General features: G+C 46.1%; 2 protein-coding genes and 1 non-coding gene across 6 annotated transcripts; 2 read left to right on the top strand and 1 right to left on the bottom strand.

Annotated features, from left to right (window-relative positions):
* Positions 1–128: 128 nt before the first annotated feature.
* On the bottom strand, positions 129–201 carry trnar-ccu (transfer RNA arginine (anticodon CCU)). Its single transcript has one exon. It is a non-coding gene; the product is annotated as a tRNA-Arg (tRNA).
* A 336-nt stretch (positions 202–537) lies between these two features.
* On the top strand, positions 538–6,319 carry ift56 (intraflagellar transport 56). Of its 2 annotated transcripts, XM_061274728.1 has the most exons (19): positions 538–692; positions 1,056–1,093; positions 1,172–1,315; positions 1,478–1,570; positions 1,646–1,760; positions 1,937–1,986; positions 2,058–2,203; positions 2,337–2,508; positions 2,665–2,739; positions 2,807–2,909; positions 3,166–3,221; positions 3,319–3,372; positions 3,446–3,509; positions 3,597–3,685; positions 3,954–4,037; positions 4,116–4,185; positions 4,367–4,473; positions 4,675–4,808; positions 5,022–6,319. In XM_061274728.1, the coding sequence occupies exons 2-19, from the start codon at positions 1,091–1,093 to the stop codon at positions 5,134–5,136; spliced, it is 1,674 nt and encodes a 557-aa protein (XP_061130712.1). In that variant the 5' UTR covers positions 538–692; positions 1,056–1,090; the 3' UTR covers positions 5,137–6,319. The 2 variants fall into 2 exon arrangements, with proteins under 2 accessions (XP_061130712.1, XP_061130713.1); XM_061274729.1 differs by lacking the exons at positions 538–692; positions 1,056–1,093 and having other exon boundaries at positions 1,251–1,390.
* A 131-nt stretch (positions 6,320–6,450) lies between these two features.
* ubn2a (ubinuclein 2a) lies at positions 6,451–15,838 on the top strand. Of its 3 annotated transcripts, none has more exons than XM_061274725.1 (17): positions 6,451–7,070; positions 7,859–7,975; positions 8,587–8,685; positions 8,908–9,018; positions 9,092–9,183; positions 9,801–10,362; positions 10,635–10,705; positions 10,873–11,002; positions 11,615–11,721; positions 11,835–11,945; positions 12,082–12,225; positions 12,299–12,349; positions 12,433–12,475; positions 12,684–13,979; positions 14,086–14,293; positions 14,392–14,460; positions 14,534–15,838. In XM_061274725.1, exons 1-17 carry the CDS (start codon positions 6,753–6,755, stop codon positions 14,578–14,580), a joined length of 3,576 nt encoding a protein of 1,191 aa, XP_061130709.1. In that variant the 5' UTR covers positions 6,451–6,752; the 3' UTR covers positions 14,581–15,838. The 3 variants fall into 3 exon arrangements, with proteins under 3 accessions (XP_061130709.1, XP_061130708.1, XP_061130710.1); XM_061274724.1 differs by having other exon boundaries at positions 10,873–11,059; XM_061274726.1 differs by lacking the exon at positions 8,587–8,685 and having other exon boundaries at positions 10,873–11,059.
* The last annotated feature ends 1,107 nt before the right edge of the window (positions 15,839–16,945 follow it).

Below are 16,945 nucleotides of genomic sequence, written 5' to 3'. Positions count from 1 at the left end.
CATAAAGTAGTCACAAAACAAATGCCCAAAAGTAATGTATACTGATGTTGCTATTGCCTGTAAATTGATATATTTTGTTTTCCAATTAAAACAATTCTTTCGTTTGACTCAGGCAACAAAATGCATTTCACCCCAGATGGGACTCGAACCCACAATCCCTGGCTTAGGAGGCCAGTGCCTTATCCATTAGGCCACTGGGGCTGTTGTATCTAGCGTCCTTATCAACGAGGTATATAAATGCCGTAAAGGTTCCACCAGCGATTCCGCAGGGATCTAAAGTATGAGAATTTCTTCACACAGTAACCTACGGAAAAAAATATATATTTTTTTTCCCGTTAATATAACTTGGAAAAGACAGAAGTAGTAATGTTACTGTTGCTAGGCAACGATGAGGCGCCACTGGCGCAAAAGCTGAGTCGTGTCTTCTCTTTTATGCTGCGACCAACGCGCCCTCGAACATCAGGTTGACTTAAATATTCAATGAAAAATAGGTGTATATTTTTCGAATAACGTTTTATATTCTCTTAAATCATCTAACTGAAGGACTCATGTATCGAGGATATGTGACGTCAGACCTAAACAAAAAACAAGATGGCGATGTTCGAGAGGCATTTTGTCCTACTCTTGTCATGGGAAAATAAATGAACATTTTGTTTTACAGATATTCTGATAAAGGGAGACTGGCATCAAAGGTGCGTTATTTAATACCACATTTCATTGTCTAACTTTTTGCTAAACTAACTGCTAAACGTGTTAACGTGTTTGGTTTGCTGGGGTACTTTGAGAGATATGTTTTACTTGTCTTGTGTGGTAACTTAAGAAAACACCCATACGCTTGAAAGGAAGAGCACTTGCTTTTTAAATGTTTTTTGAATATATTTCAAACGGAGTTGCTGATAAGCGACGGCGTTGTTTGTTGCTAGGTGACTGAAAAAAAAAGACTCATACCCTATTATGACGTCACCAGGTGCCATGGTTGTGGTCCTCGCAAAAAAGTGCTAAACATGTATTTATGTAGTTTTTAACATGATGCTAAAGCGTTAGCTTGGTTACAGGTATTGTCTCCTAGCTGTCATCTCAAGTTGCCATCATGGTGAGTGGACATTCAAAACATCATCCTAACTTCTTAATATTCAGTATGCTATTAATAAAAATGTACTTTTTGTCGCAGATCCTGTCTCGCCTTAAGCCCGCCGTGGGGGGAGAGACGGCCACCAGCGTTAGCGAGAAGAAGAAGAAAAACAAAAGCAAGATTCCCACTTTGGAAGAATATCTGCAGCAAAGAGACTACCTTGGAGCACTAACTCTTTTGGAGGTGCCCTCATCACCACACTATCATATTTATCCGTCTATTTATCTGCCCTTTAAAATTGGATCTCCTACAGATTAGGTATTGTGTTTACAATTCAAAAGTTTCTCACCAAAATTAAAAGTTATATTCCTGCTCTGTCTTTCTGATTACTTTGGCTCATCGTAGTTCCAAAGAAGTATTGGAGAACAAGAGGAGAATACAGACCTTTGGATTTGCTTCTGCGCCTTTCACTTGGGGGATTACAAAAGAGCTATGGAGGTACTTTTCCATATTAGTTTTGCACGTGGTGTAGTTTATATTTTTAATTTATGACACATGATGACTTTGGGACAGGAGTACAAGGCACTGACTGCAAAGCCTGACTGTCCTCCAGATGTTTGGGTCTATCTGGGTTGTGTCATGTTTTTTCTGGGCCTCTATAAAGAAGCTGAGGAGGCTGCATCGAAAGGTAAGCAAATAACTCAAAATTAGCTCTTCGTTCAGATTTTAAAACTTGTGTCAGCCATTTTAAGACTATCTTTTACCCAAACTTGGAAAAGAATAGAATTTTTTTTTTATTAAGTAATAAAAAAGTATCAATAAAAAAACATGCCATTGTTGTCATCATCTTGGTTGTTTTTATAGCTCCAAAGTCCCTTCTCCAAAACCGACTCCTCTTCCATTTGGCTAATAAGGTAAAAAAACTTTTTCCTTACCTTCTCAAAGCCTTGTAACCATATTCAAGTTGAACGACTTGTTATCTCAGTTCAACGATGAGAAGAAGCTAATGGACTTCCACCAGAACCTGGAAGACGTGACGGAGGACCAGCTGAGCTTGGCCTCCATTCACTACATGCGCTCGCACTACCAGGAGGCCATTGAAATCTACAAACATCTCCTCAGGCATAACATGTGAGTCTTCGCTCTCACATTCCCTAACTCATAATATAGGCGAAAAAGAACAACCGTGATTTGAGCTTACTAAGTATTCTTGACCATTTGATTACATTTTTCACCCAACAATGTTTTTTTTTTGCTCCTCCAGAAGCTTCCTCGCGATGAAGGTGTACGTGGCTCTCTGTTACTACAAGCTTGGCTACTATGACGTGTCGCAGGAGGTTCTGACGGCGTACCTTCAGAACATCCCCGACTCAACCATCGCCCTCAACCTCAAAGCCTGCAACCACTTCAATCTCTACAACGGCAAAGCAGCCGAGGTGTGCGCCATTTCTTCCTGAATTCTAACCGGTGACAGACTTTGTTCATCCCGGATTAGACGAACTTTTTAATTCGCTCTCCCTTTGCCACACAAACAGCTTTTTTTGTGCAATTGACACGTGTGTGCTTTTGTTTGCTTCCCTCGTCTCACTCAGGCCGAGCTGAAGAACCTTATCAACATCTCCTCCTGCTCCTTTGAGTTTGCCAAGGAGCTTATCAGACACAATCTGGTAAGCGCTCACCTTAAGTGCATCCTTCCTTTATTATATTTTCAAAAATACCGTCAATCTTCCGTAGGTGGTGTTCCGCGGTGGCGAGGGGGCGTTGCAGGTGCTCCCCCCGCTGATCGACGTCATCCCCGAAGCTAGACTCAATCTTGTCATTTACTACCTGAGACAAGGTGACCCTTTGATTCTTGCCGTAATTTACCGTAATTTTCGGACTATAAGTCGCACCAGAGTATAAGTCGCACCAGCCATAAAATGCCCAAAAAAGTGAAAAAAAACATATATATGTATATAAGTCGCTCCTGAGTATAAGTCGCCCCCCCACCCAAACTATGAAAAAAACCGCGACTTATAGTCCGAAATTTACGGTACCTACTAAATTTGGTCATTTCCATTTAGCATAATTATCATCAAATATTACATTTCTAGATGATGTCCAAGAAGCTTACAATCTCATACAAGACTTAGTGCCTGCGACACCTCAGGTGAGGTCTCGACTCGATAACTATGATGTCCTAAAAGTGGTACAAATTGGAGATAGTTAAAATATGCCAAGTCTTAATACTCGATCATTTTCGCCAGGAGTATGTTTTAAAAGGGGTGGTCAACGCTGCGTTGGGACAACAGCTTGGAACGGTGGGTGTTTGTTTTTGAAACTACGTGTAACGTTTTCTATTTGTTTGGACTAACTCTGTGTCTATTTTCTAAGAGGGATCACTTAAAAGTGGCCCAGCAGTTCTTCCAGTTGGTCGGAGGCTCGGCCAGCGAGTGCGGTATGCTGAGAAGAAATGTGAACGTTTTAGTGCCGGAGCTGTGTGGGCAAGCAGAGCGTGTGTTTATTTTTGTTTGGTGTCTTTCAGACACTATTCCCGGCAGACAGTGCATGGCTTCCTGCTTCTTCCTCTTGAGGAAGTTTGATGATGTGCTCACATACCTCAACTCAGTCAAGGTACGTCTCGAACTCAGTGTATTACGTCACGCTGTAAAAAATGCATTTCATACGAGATGTATCGAGAAAACTATTGAATCTTATTTTAATCGTAGGTAGAAATTTCACATATTTATCAATACAACATTATTAATCTCTTCATAATGTGCTTTTGAGTTGAGTAAATAAGCATCCCAGACCGCTATACGAAAAAATATAGAATACCATCGATAAAAAGCTCATAATTAAAGATAACAGCTCATGACATTAACTTTTATTTTTATTTTAGACTTACTTCTACAACGACGACACGTTTAACTTCAACTATGCTCAGGCCAAGGCAGCCACTGGGAATTTCAAAGAAGCGGAAGAGGTACCGCTGCGCCTGCACAACTGCTTTATATTCTTTCCGCTTGATGATTTACTCATTAATAATATGTTTTCTTTCCAGATATTCCTTCTAATTCAAAGTGAGAAGATCAAAAGTGACTATGTATACCTCAGCTGGCTGGCCCGCTGTTGTATGTATTATTTTGTTTTCTCAATGACAATAAACCAGTTAACCAAAAATGCAACTAAATACATGCCAAGTATGCTCAGCACATTGATATTTCGATACGCTTAGATTTTTACAAATCCTTTCCTCCACTTGACTGAAAATCTACTCTGAGGCATTTTTGTGTGTAAACTTCCTCTTATCAGACATCATGAACCAGAAGGGTCGTCTCGCCTGGGAGCTTTACTTGAAGATGGGCACTTCCTCGGATTCCTTCAGTCTGCTTCAGCTCATCGCCAATGACAGCTACAAGGTAGAAAGATGTGTGATAGTCGTAAATAGTGGAGGAAATAGCACCAAAGCACTGCTTTTCTATTAAACTGGGCTTTAGTATCGCTATGGAAATGCTTGCCTTCATAGCACACATGGCACAAATGATGGCGCCAAAGTACTACTTTTCCATGAGTGTTTGACTATATATATATTTTGGTAAACATCTGTATTTATGTTTTAGATGGGCCAGTTCTACTATGCAGCCAAAGCATTTGATGCACTGGAGAAATTGGACCCAGGCTCCAACTACTGGGAGGGCAAAAGAGGGGCATGTGTTGGCATCTTTCAGCTCATTTTAGCCAACAAAGAGTCCAAGTAAGTTTGTTTATAATACTTTTTTATTTTTCCCAACTTACACCACCTGTTATTTTCAGATCAAGACTCATTGTAATATTTGTTTGTCATTAGAATTCCTGCATGCCAACAAAATGTTGAGTAAATTAACTTCCCCCCAAGTCACCATTAAGTAGAAATTGGGTCAGTAAAAATGAGTGATGGATGGCCTCTTGTGTGTCATTGGTGTGCCAGGGAGACACTTAAGGAGGTGGTGCTCCTGCTGCACAATTCCGGAAACCCGCAGGTGGAATACATCATCCGAGCCATGAGGAAGTGGGCCAAAGACAACAGAGTCTTCCTCTCGTGACCGATTCTTAATTTGTGTGTGAACACCACGCACGTCAATGAATACATGTTTAAACTTGTTGTATCTGGTAAAGCTGTTTAGTTTTGTACCAAAAAGACTTGTGTTTTTACCAAATATATATATATATATATATATATATATATATGCAGTTTAATTAGGAGCCCTGAGTGTACTGTTTTTACATCTCTGAGTGGCTTTAATCAGTAGATTCAAATAATGAAAAAGCAAAAAAAAAGTTTGCAGGGATAAAAAGTAATTAAATCGACCACTAATGTTTTACAAATACATACCGACCTAATGACAAATAACATATCTGCAGGGTGTCAGAAATGAAACGTATGTAAAGGAATAATAGACAAATACAAAAAAATAAATAGTAGTCCTTACTGAACTGCTGGGTTAGCAAATCAAGAGCTTTTATGGAAATGGTATGATAAAGACAATGGACATAGTGCAATTTTTCCTTCAGGCTGGAAATAAGCTTCTCAAAAACCTTACAACACAATGAAAGTTATTAATAAGCCGAAAACAACCCCAAAATTAGTTCTCTCGCCCTTTCTGCCATCCAAATACTCAAAGGCTTAGAATTGAATCATTCCTAAAGTAGTTTTCTCCACACCATTTTATGGGGGCTGAATTACGTAACAGTTACCACTATAAAGCCACAGACACTCCCAAACAAGCATGCAAAAACATTTTTTCTTTTGGTCAAACGATCCCGTTGGACTTGAAGCAAAAAAAAAAAAAAGGCACGTGTCCAAGCACCCCCATGCTCCCCCTTTGCATGTTCGTGTGCGTGTAATCGACGCAGCGTATTACCTGCCACAGTGGGGGTTCAATTCAGTATTGGCTTTGTTCTGAGCCCCCCACCCATCCGATCCTAATCCAGCCTATGGTATCACTATCATGTTTTAAATCGTGCCATGTACGCACACACTGATGAGTCAACATATGTTGCCGTTGTCATGTGAAAACAAGCATTGAGATGATCACGGCTGCCATTCAACTGCCATTGTTGAGGAAATAATTGCTGCACTCAGCATTTTCTTCGCCGGATACGTTAAATCATGAATTATTTGCCATTCGTTTATGAGACGTCACGGTGCAACGTGTGCGATTCTTTTGACCGGTGTGTCCTTCCGCTCGACTCTTTCAAAAGGTCATTAAAGTACTGTAGTAGTAATGCTGTTATAATTGCCTGTTGTGGAAGAGGGCGGGTCTAAGGTCGGGGCAGCCGCTGATTGGACACCTTGACATCTCTATGAGTGTCACGGCGTTTCCGGTCTGTGCCTGCGCGCATGCGCAGTGACCCCTCTTCCCCCTCCGATATTTTATTTACTCCCAAAACCAAGATGGCTCCCGTGAATGTGTCGGTCCCATAGCAAATAGAGGATGCGAGTAGCTGCCGGAAAAACAACTTTCCCTCGACCGTCGCATCCCCTGGAGTCCGTTTCGTATGGTTCGGAGGAGGCCGCCACCTCCGCGTAGCCGCTAAGCAGCTGTTGGGGCTTCGCGGAACCGTCTTCAAGGCACCTATTTGGAATAGTTTGGCCAAGTATCTTGGTCTCCTCTTCGCCGTGTGTCCGGAGAGAGGTGCGGGAAGGCGGCTCAACCAAATGGCCGAACCGAGAAAAGTGCAGTTTGTCACCCTGTCGGCCTTCGCTGCCGGGGCCGCCTCGGAGTCGAGGAAACGCCGGTTGGAGGACGAGGCCGACTGTAACTTAAGCGAAGACGACGAGATTGTAACGACGGCGGCGGAAGGCTTGACGGAGACCGGGGCAGGAGGCGCCGCTAGCCGCCTCGCCAAAGCCGTTGAGAGGGACAAGGCTGGAGCCGAGAAGAGGGTGACGGTGCGGTTCAACCTGCCCCTTAGCGAGCCTGACGACCGCGCCTCTGCCGAGTTCAATTACGGCGAACTCCTCCACAACCTTCAGGTACGTGGGGGGCCCCCTCACTTTACTGAACCGGACTCGGGATTTTATTGCACTTTGTCGTGTTTATGTGGACTTGTCATGGCTTGGATAAGACGACAAGAGGAGGCGGAGGAGGAGGGGGGAAGTGCACCTTGTTCTTCCGTAGATGACCAAAGCAGAAAGCCATCAAAGGGGGGGCTTCATGTTCAACTCCCAACTCGGTCGTTGAACACCATTTAGAGCGGCTGTCTGTTCCGACCGGGATCGTTATGACATGGTGCTGCTGCTGCTGCTACCTGTGCCGTCGCCTCTTGCTTGCCCAGCAACAGTCACACAGCCAGCCATTAGTGGCGTCCACATGCCACATGCAGCAGCCTCCTCCGGCTTGCTCGCTGGCCCTCTGGCTGCAGCTGAGAGATGAGCAGCAGGACGTAGCATGTCACATAGTCCATCTGGGGCCCCACCATGGATTGCTTTGTTGACACCACTTCAAGCTGGCAAAAGTGTTCCCACTCTACTTAAGTAGAAGTACTGATACTTGTGGTGGGGGAAAGAAGGTGAAGCTACAAGTACTGAGTCGACCCATTTCAAAAGTTAAACGTTTAGAAATATACTTTGGGTGGGTGGGATGATGTGGTGGCGGAACGTTATTATCGATTGATTTCAGCAATATGATCTCCATCAAGGATTTGGGGCTTCTCAAATTGTTACAATTAATGATGATCAATCAAAAGCTACCAATAGTGTGTTGATCAAAAATGTTGCTGTGTGCGAGTTACTAACGTCAAATTGCTAAACATTTGTTCCAGCCAAAGAACAAAGCTCCAAGTGTGACTCTGGCCCCCAACCCCAACGACCCCTTCGATGATGACGAGAAAGAGCGACGACAGGTGGAAGCTCTGGCGAAGAAGTTTGAGAGTAAATATGTGAGTACTTGAATTTATTTATGTATCTTTGTTTGAAAATATACAACTGCATACACTTCGATTTAAAAGAAGAAAAAAAGAGAGGCGCTTTGATTTCTCATTTTTACAGGAACTTGTTCCATACAATGTCCATACATTTGCCGAATAGGAAAAATGGTCATTTTGAATGAATGTTTTTAAAACTAATAAGTGCAAAAATTCATCAAAGTAAACTTTTTTTCCCCTTGGCATTCACAAACAACTGGATGGTTTGACTATCAAGCCTTATAAAATAAACTACTCACTACGTTTTTATACTTGTATACGTGTTTGGAGTATTTTTTTTTTTTCATTAAACTTTTGTGCATTGGCTTAATTAGAATTTTACTGTAAAACTTTTCATTTTGGTGTTTGCCCTGAGCACAAAAACGGCAAATAAGTGAGTTTTTCAGAGCGTGGATTTCACCAAAAGTAGTGCTCTCGCAAATACCAAACTGGCTGCCAAGGCTTCACTTACTAAATTGCATATTTTGCATTTCCTTGCTTTAAAGGTTATGTCATCACTTTAGTTGTAAGCAGGATCCACCCTTGTGTTTTGCTCATTAAAAATGAGTGATGTTCATTTGTTGCAGGGAAGCGTGACAAAAAAGAGGAAGGACAGAATGCAAGATTTGATTGATATTGGCTTTGGTTACGACGAGACAGACCCCTTCATTGACAACTCCGAGGCTGTGAGTTCCGCACACAAATAAATTCTCTATCTAATGATACTTAGCTTTTCGAATCCCCATCAACTGTTGCCGATTCAACTGATTGATTATGCTCAATTAATTCACTGATGATTTGAGTTGTTCAGCCATGTCGGAGGTCTGCGCTCCACTGTTTTAGTTTGTTTTATGTTGTTCAACTGCGAGAACCCGATGAACGGTGGCATTTTTCTGTTTGTGCGTCAGTATGACGAGCTGGTACCCGCCTCTTTGACCACAAAGCTGGGCGGATTTTACATCAACACCGGAACGCTGCAGTTCCGAGCGGCGTCCGACTCTGAGGGCGAGGACGACAAGGTGAGCTGGCCTCGGCGGCCGCTGTTTGCGCATCTTTGCTGAGTCGAATGACGTCTATGTTCTCTCTTATCAGAACACGAAGGACGACAGTGAACAAGCCAAGATGAGGAAGATGAAGGAGCTGACCAACCTGGAGGAGAAGAAGAGCAATGAACCGAAACAAGGGTGAGTGGATGAATAAGTGCCCCTTGTGAATGCATCAACTTAAGCAGACATATTAAGCTTTTTTTTTTTTTAAATATTATTATTTTTAAATACAATTTATAACAGTTTTTTGCAGGATTATAATACTTTTGGAATACACAAAACATAAAATGCTAGATAATGACATGAAAGGTCGGTCCGCCTTTAGCATGCTAATGAAGCCTGTGCGACAAGACCATGTCGTGCATCTTGAGGCAGCGGGCATGCTGACTGGCTGTCACTTCTGGAGCCACCTCGGAGAAAAGCGCTCTATTATCCACGCTCACATAGGCCAAATAGTCAAACATGAAAGCACGAGCTAAAAATAACAACGGCAGCCATTGTGTCTTCACGAGGGCGGATGATGCTGGCTGGATGCGTTGGACGGCTCCTTCACACTGCAGGTTACGCCGACCTCATGCACACGCCGCACACGCCTTTTAGTGTGCCGTCACCTCTTGTTGAATAGAAAATCCGCTGTGCGAATTAATCGTGTCGCTTGTTCAGAGTTGATTCTGTATTTTGAGACAACTGTTTTATTTAGAAGATGTGTCGATCGATGCAAAATGAGAAAAATGATCAAATAAATTTCCCAACAGAGTGACCGCCGTCAGCCTCCATCGGCCTGAGAAGAAGAAGCGTAAGAAGCTGATGAAGGACTCATTGTATTTGGCGGCCATGCTGCGCCGCTTCAGCATGGAGAAGGAGCAGATGCGCAAGAATAACCTCAGCGTGGCTCCCGCCGGCCTCGCGGGAGGCGTGGCCAACAAGCCCCGCGCCGCCGACGCAGCCAAGCACCTGCTGGCGTCCGACTCGGCCCAGCCGTCGCTCGACACCAACGCCGCCGGCAACAGCGACCTCTTGCTGGCGGACCTGAGCGCCGACCCCGCCGTGATGTCACTGTTGGGCTCGGCCAATGAAAAGGAGCTTCAGGACCTCCTCGGTGACCTGGACTTTGGCTTGTTGGACGGCGAACAGCAAGTTTCCTCCACAGTCAGGGAGAACGGCATCCTGGGAGTCGGCACGCCCGGCCAAAAAGGAGGAACGGGTGGGGGCGCTCAAGGGCGAGGTCCGGGGTCTTCCAGTGGAATGTTCTCTCCTCCACCGCTGCCTGGGGGGCTGCCCCCTCCTCTCATCAAACGCATTGAGGACCTGCGGGCGGTGAGTCATGCAAACAGGGCGTCCATCTTCTCACATACCAAGCTTGCAAATAAGTCGTCAAAACGGCGCCATTTGCATTAAAAACCAAGTCTTTGGAGTTTACTGGTTGAAACAAAGTTGCTCTACAGTTTTGATAAATGGCCCAAGAAGATGTGTAAACAAAGCATTACCAAATTGAGTCAAATGGAGGTGAGGCAGCGTGCTCCTTTCCGGGTGCTGTTTGCTGACTCAGCTGTCCCCCCCCCCCCTCCCCCCTCAATTCCCCCTTGCAGGCTTCTCGTCAGTTTGATCAGGAAGGCAGAAAGAAATTTTTCACTCTGGACATGAATAACATCCTGCTGGAGTGAGTATGACAAGTGCAGCTCCTCTGCCCTGCCGGCACGGGCATCGTGAGGCTTTTGTCTGGCGACCTTCACGCTATCCATCCATCTCTGTTTAATTGACCCCGTGACGCCTGCGTGCGTGCGTGCGTTGTTCAAGGCTAACCTTGAGTTGTGTATCCTCCGTTAGCATCGAGCTACAGGTGCAAAAGCAGCCTCCCGACGTGCGCTCGGGCGTCTACGCGCACATGGAGGCCTTTGTGCCGTGCAACAAGGAGGCGCTCCTCAAGCGGCTCAAGAAGCTCAGCCTCAAGATCCAGGTGAGGGCGGCTCACTGCGACAACGGGCCCACGCCGACGCCGACCCCCCACAGCAAGGTGCTTGTCACATTTGACTTCTGTGTCCGTCTTCTTGTCTTTCGGGTGTATTTGTCTGCACAGATGATGGTTCGCATTTATTAGTTGACAATTGTACGTGGCCCCGTGTTGTGTTTGCGGAATTAAGTAGCAAAAGCGACCCGGATTTATCTATCTTAGCCATTTTGCCACTTGCTGATGATTTCTTTTTCTCTCCTAAACACATGCTTGTAAGGACAAGCGCAACTCAAAATGGAAAGAAGGATGGACGGTGTAAAATTTTTTGTTAACGCCACCCGCACATATTTACTGCTGCTCACTCGAGTTGCTCTGCGAATGTTTGAACCGCAGTGTTGCAGTGACATCAGTCAAGGCCTCGAGCTGTCACATTGAGGAGCTTTTCCCACTTTGTTTCTGCCTTGTCGGCCCTTTTCTAATCCCAAATGTGCTCGGCGTAGGTGGCTGACTGGAATAATGGCTGCCACTGAAAGCCAGTCAAACCTTGTTGACGAAACACTGGAATCAAAGCTTCCTCTGATCTAACTGCACTCTCTCTCTTCTTCTTCCCTCCCTCAGGACGACAAGATGCGGATGCCGCTCCTGGAGCTGAAGCTGGCCGTGTGCAATGTGATGCCCGAGCAGATCGCCAGGTACAACATGGACTGCATGGCCAAGGTGGCAAAGTAAGTTGAGGTGGCATTTTTTTCCCGGCTTAGTCCTTCTATTTGTTGGCATGATGCAAATTTCATACTGCCTATGGAATGACAACATGGTTGTGTGTCTTGCTCTTTTGCAGGCAGCAGTCAGAGGAGGGGGAGAGGAACGGATCAGAGGAGGAGGATGAAGAAAAACCCGGGAAAAGGGTGATGGGTCCACGCAAAAAGTTTGTCTGGGATGACAAACTCAGGTATGGACTGGAAGCCTACAGGCTTCTTTCTTAATCCAAGACACAGATTGCATTCACGTAACGACACTCCACAACGGTGTGACTTTTCGTCCGGTCACAGCAATTAATATTTAGTTCTGATTTTGTGTGCGCGCAGGAGTCTGCTTTGTACACTGGTGCGAGTGAAGCTGAGCTGCTACGACATGGAAAGCCAATGTTCTCTGTCCGTGGAGGACTACCTCAAGGCCTTTCTGGAGAACGAGGTCAAACCACTCTGGCCTAAAGGCTGGATGCAGGCCAGGTCTGTTTGTATGCGCGCGCGCTTGTGCGTCACTCCTTTGAGATTGACCATCCTGTACGTTTTGTCTTTGAAGGATTCTCTTCAAGGAGAGTGTGTCAGTTCACATTCACCTGACTGGAACCATGTGAGTAGTTCTCCCCTGGCGACTGAACGTGAGCACTCTGCACACGTCAAAATAATTATGCGTTGTATTATTCTTCCGCACAGGGCCAAGAGGAGGGTGGTGCCCGGGCCCAAGGCCAAAGCTAAGGTCTGTAACATATAGACACACTATTAGGTACACCACAATGTCGGATATTTGAAACTGCACTCGTACAGTTTTGTTCAGTTATATTTTCGAAAGGTAGAGCAACACTACACAACTAAATGATTGAAGACAAATTCAAGGTTGGAATGAAAATGTTCGAGTCGAGTCTTCACTGGCCTATCTGACTCGTCGTCTTGTATTGTGTGTTCAGGAAGGCGTGTGGATCCGCAAGCCGCCGCTGTCCATGCCTCACGCTCTGTGCGCGCCCGCCTCATCCGCTTCCTCCGTCATCTCGACTCGCCCGCCGCCCCTGCCGTCGCCGTCGGAGCTCATCTGTCTGTCGGACTCTCTGGATGAGGATCTGAGTGCCCCCTCTTTGGACTCCATCTCGCATGCGCTCGCCCTCCTCACAAACGCCTCCAAGGGCCTGGGCAGCGCCGACAGTCCTCTGTCGCCTCCGCCGCCGCGGATTCCCACTTCCTCCCCGCCCCCCGTCGCCCCTCACTACCCCTCGCAGGTCACATGCGCCGCCCCTGTGAAGCTGGTGAGCACAGCGACGGCTTCTTCTACCTCCTCCAGGGTGAACTGCAGGCCCGCTGACTCCACCTACAGTCTGGTTAAGGCGACAGTCGCCCCCAGCCAGAGACAAGTAACCACGACGTCCGGCAACAACAGGCCCAGCGCCATCATGGTTGCCAAGACGCATCCGCACCCCGCACCCTCACCGCCAAAGCAGCGCCCCCCGCCCACGGCGTCTCCTCTGATTCCCCCCTACCATCAAAAAGGCTTGGCCGGCGCCACGGTGGGTAGCTTGGGGCTCCCTCAAAGCGTGCTCAAGGGCGGGCCCAAGCTGGCTGGCGTCAGCAATAACGGCGGCATGGCACCGTCGTCCTCACCCTCACTCCAATCCCGCGCCGTCTCCGCGCCTCACCCCACTGCGCCGTCCTTCTGCCCTAGGTCGTCGCCGCCGCTGGTGTGCCAGACTCCCCCCTCCTCCCAAGGCAAAGCCCGCCCCCAGCAGCCCCAGTCAAACTTCATCACGCCCATGCAGGCCACGCTCACCAAGCCCTCCCACAGTACCAACTCGTCGCCCATCATCAAGCTGACCCCTCGCCCGCCGCCACCCACCCCTCCGCCCTCCTCCTCATCCTCTTCATCCCCCTCACCATCCTCCTCTCCCTCGCACCCATCTGGGCCGAAACATCAATACTCTCCCAAAACTTTCCGACCGCCTTTTGGAATAACGGGTAGCGTTCAAGGGACTTCCGCCAAGCAGACGTCGGGCGCTTTTACGGGGGGGCCCAAACCCCCAACCCACAACTCCGCTGGCAACAAAAGCTCCTCGTCCGCCGGTCACGCAAACAAAACGCCGCCGCCGTCGCCTTCAGCTAATCACGCCCAGCGGCAGAGGCTGGTGGGCTCGGCAGGACAGAATTTAAAGGCGGGAAATGGCTGGGCGACGCCAGGGGCTTTGGCCACACCCTCCACGACATCACACCTCTCACAGGTAACTTGAGGAATACATTTGAAGATTTTGCTGCCAATTGAGATTTTTTGACAAGTAGTGTCTGTGTTGTTTCAAAATCTTGACGTCTCCTCTGGCGTGCCTTCAGGTTTCTGCGGCGGGCGGGCCCCTGCTGGGCAGCCCCTCCACGTTGCCCCTGGGCTTCGGCATGCTTGGCGGCCTGGTGCCCGTCTCGCTGCCCTTCCAGTTCCCCCCGCTGCTCAACTTCAGCCCCCCCGGAGCCCCGGGCCCTGCTGGCATGAGCTCGGCCCCTGGCTCCAACTCAGGATACCCCCTAGCACAGAGTGACCTGTTGGGTGAGTACAATGATATAATTGTCAAGGTTGGCTTGGGATTGACCTTTATTAGATAAATGGAGATGTTTTCCCTCATCCTCCATTTTGTATCTCCTCAGAGCTGTACAAAAGCCTCCAGTCCGGGTCGCAGGCCGCTCTACCTCCTCACTTGCAGCTCGCTTTCTCAGGTAAAATCGAGTCTTTCCCTGTGTCGCATTTGAACTTAATAATGAATAATTGCTGCTGGTCTCTTGCCATCAGACACCAACCAAAGTCAGGGCGGAGACAAGCGGAAGCCAAGCCACTGAGATCCGCTTCATTGCAACAGCATTGGACGTTTAAGTGACTGACTTTTGGGCCAATGGGATGCCATAGAGCTTTTTGTCTATCTTGCTTTTTTTTTTTTTTCGTGTGGGTTTAGTTTTTTTTGTTTAGTTTTTTTTTTTTAAATAATAAAAAAATGGACCTGGTGGACTTTAGCACACAAATGAACTTTCTAGAAGACAGTGGGTGAAGAGAAGACTTATTTTAATTTTATTTCTTTGTCAACATGTTTACATCAAGCGACCTTGATCACTGTGGAAGGAGAGGACATGAGGATTTCTATTTCAGCGGTGGAGCAGAGTTCCTGACAAAACGAAAAACAGAAAATGAAAGAAATCTGATGCTTATTTTTTCTCTTTGTGTCCCTTTTTTAGAGTTTTTATTGTCGCTTCACTTCCTCATCGTTCTCGCTCCCACCAATGACTGTTAAGTAGTAGCTTAAATTATAAATATTGATAAATTATTTGTAATTTACACAGGGACAAGTGATGCTGTTTGTTCGCGTGCGTGTGTTGGAAGGAGAAGAATATGTATGTGTAGAGAAATAATATACTGTTAATTAATTCCACATTCTTTCGACAATACGGAGTGAGCGTTGCACAGGACGTTTTATTTCTTTCTTTTTTTTTTGGTGCTGTTTTATCACACTGGACGTTTTTTTTTGTGTGTTTGGTGCGATAAAGACTTGAAATGAGAATTCAGCAGGAAGACGTGAGAAAAGATTGTAGCCTACTTGAATGAATTTTGTCTTCTATTAATTTGTTTTGTATTGTCATTTCTCCGACGCAACACGCGCCTTAGTTTGGACGCCGGTAGAAAAATGTTCTATGCAGGATAAATGTGCAAAAGACACATACACTTGCCCTCACCCACCCTTCCTCAACTGATTGAGTACCTCCATTAACTGTTCTTCCTGACCCTGTCCTTCCTCTGTGCGTTTTAGACTGACATGGTTGCACCGAGCATGAAGCCAAAGATTGTTATTGTAGCTCTCCTTGAGACTGTGTGTGTGTGTGTGTGTGTGTGTGTCTTGTCTAGTCATGTGACCCACAGCAGTGATGACCCTTGGTTTGGGTGAAGGGGGGGTGAGGGTGAGGCCTCCTGCCTGAAGGGTAGTGTGGTAAAGTGTGAACAATAACATTTCTCTGTGAATCGATGGCTTCATTTGATTATATTTTATTTTAAATAGATTTTCTTTCTCTTCCGTGTGTCAAATATGGAATTAAAAACAAGTGGTTTCCATGATGTCTCAGATTTCTCTTTATTAGAAGCTAAAGGTTGCCCAGCCTTTTTGATGCAAGACACCCATATTACATTCAAAAGATGTCATTTCTGCACACTGCACAACGAAACCATCACAAGACTGCTGAAATAATTATTTCAATTGATTCCCGTTCACGAACGAGCCGTGAATTAGTGATGCTCAAACTTGGCCAATAAAAATTGATTTGATTTCAAAGTGAAAACTGCCACACCCATCCTCTCCCTCACCTCCTATGTGCTATTCCTGGGGGGGCGCGTGTGACCCTGGGGAACAGGCTTTTTTTTTGGCAGTACTAGAATAAAGTGTAATTGCGTGTTTACTACAGCAGGGGGCAGTGGCGCTCTCATTGTTACTTCTGTCACGTTTGCAACAGTGCAACATTTTACGACTTACAAGACAAGTTAGGATAGTCACGGTGGGGAGGGGGGGGCACGAATAGTTTTCTTCTTGCTAGGGGGGGGCGTAACAGAAAATAATTGAGAAGCACTGGGTTAAATAAAGGTTAACCTAAAAAAAAAAAAAAAAAAAAAAAAAAAAAAAGTGAACCCTGAACTTTGAACCCGCGGTGACCCCGCGGTGACCCCGTGGTGACCGCGGTGACCCCGCGGTGACCCCGCGGTGACCCCGTGGTGACCCCTGGGTGACCTTTCAACCCGGCACTTTCAACTCTAGTTAAAAATCGAAAATGTGCACATGACCCCGTGAACTTTGAACCGACCTTTGACCCCTGGGTGAACTTTGAACCGTAAACTTTGACCTTTGACCCCTAGCTAATTACGTTTTTTTTTTTTTTTAAACCGGCATAGCAGAACGATCCATGGTCTTCAGATGCCGCGCTGTCGCCATCTCCTGGTCAGTTAGTGAAATGCTTTTGCTGATGTTTTTTTTTCTCTCAATTAAAACAAATCAATTAGCCAGTTGGTTTTCTTTATTTAATATCTATTATCAGAAAAAAACAAATTGTGAATCAGTCACCTAGGCTATAGCAGAACAAACAATCCATGGTCTTCAGATGCCACGCTGTCGCCATCTCCTGGTCAGCTAGTGAAATGCTTTTGCTGGTTTTTTTCCCTCTCAATTAAAAC

This window comes from Syngnathus typhle, linkage group LG3 (assembly GCF_033458585.1).
Source record: "Syngnathus typhle isolate RoL2023-S1 ecotype Sweden linkage group LG3, RoL_Styp_1.0, whole genome shotgun sequence".
In the NCBI taxonomy this organism is placed as follows: domain Eukaryota; kingdom Metazoa; phylum Chordata; class Actinopteri; order Syngnathiformes; family Syngnathidae; genus Syngnathus; species Syngnathus typhle.
This window is presented reverse-complemented; position numbering and strand designations above follow the sequence as displayed.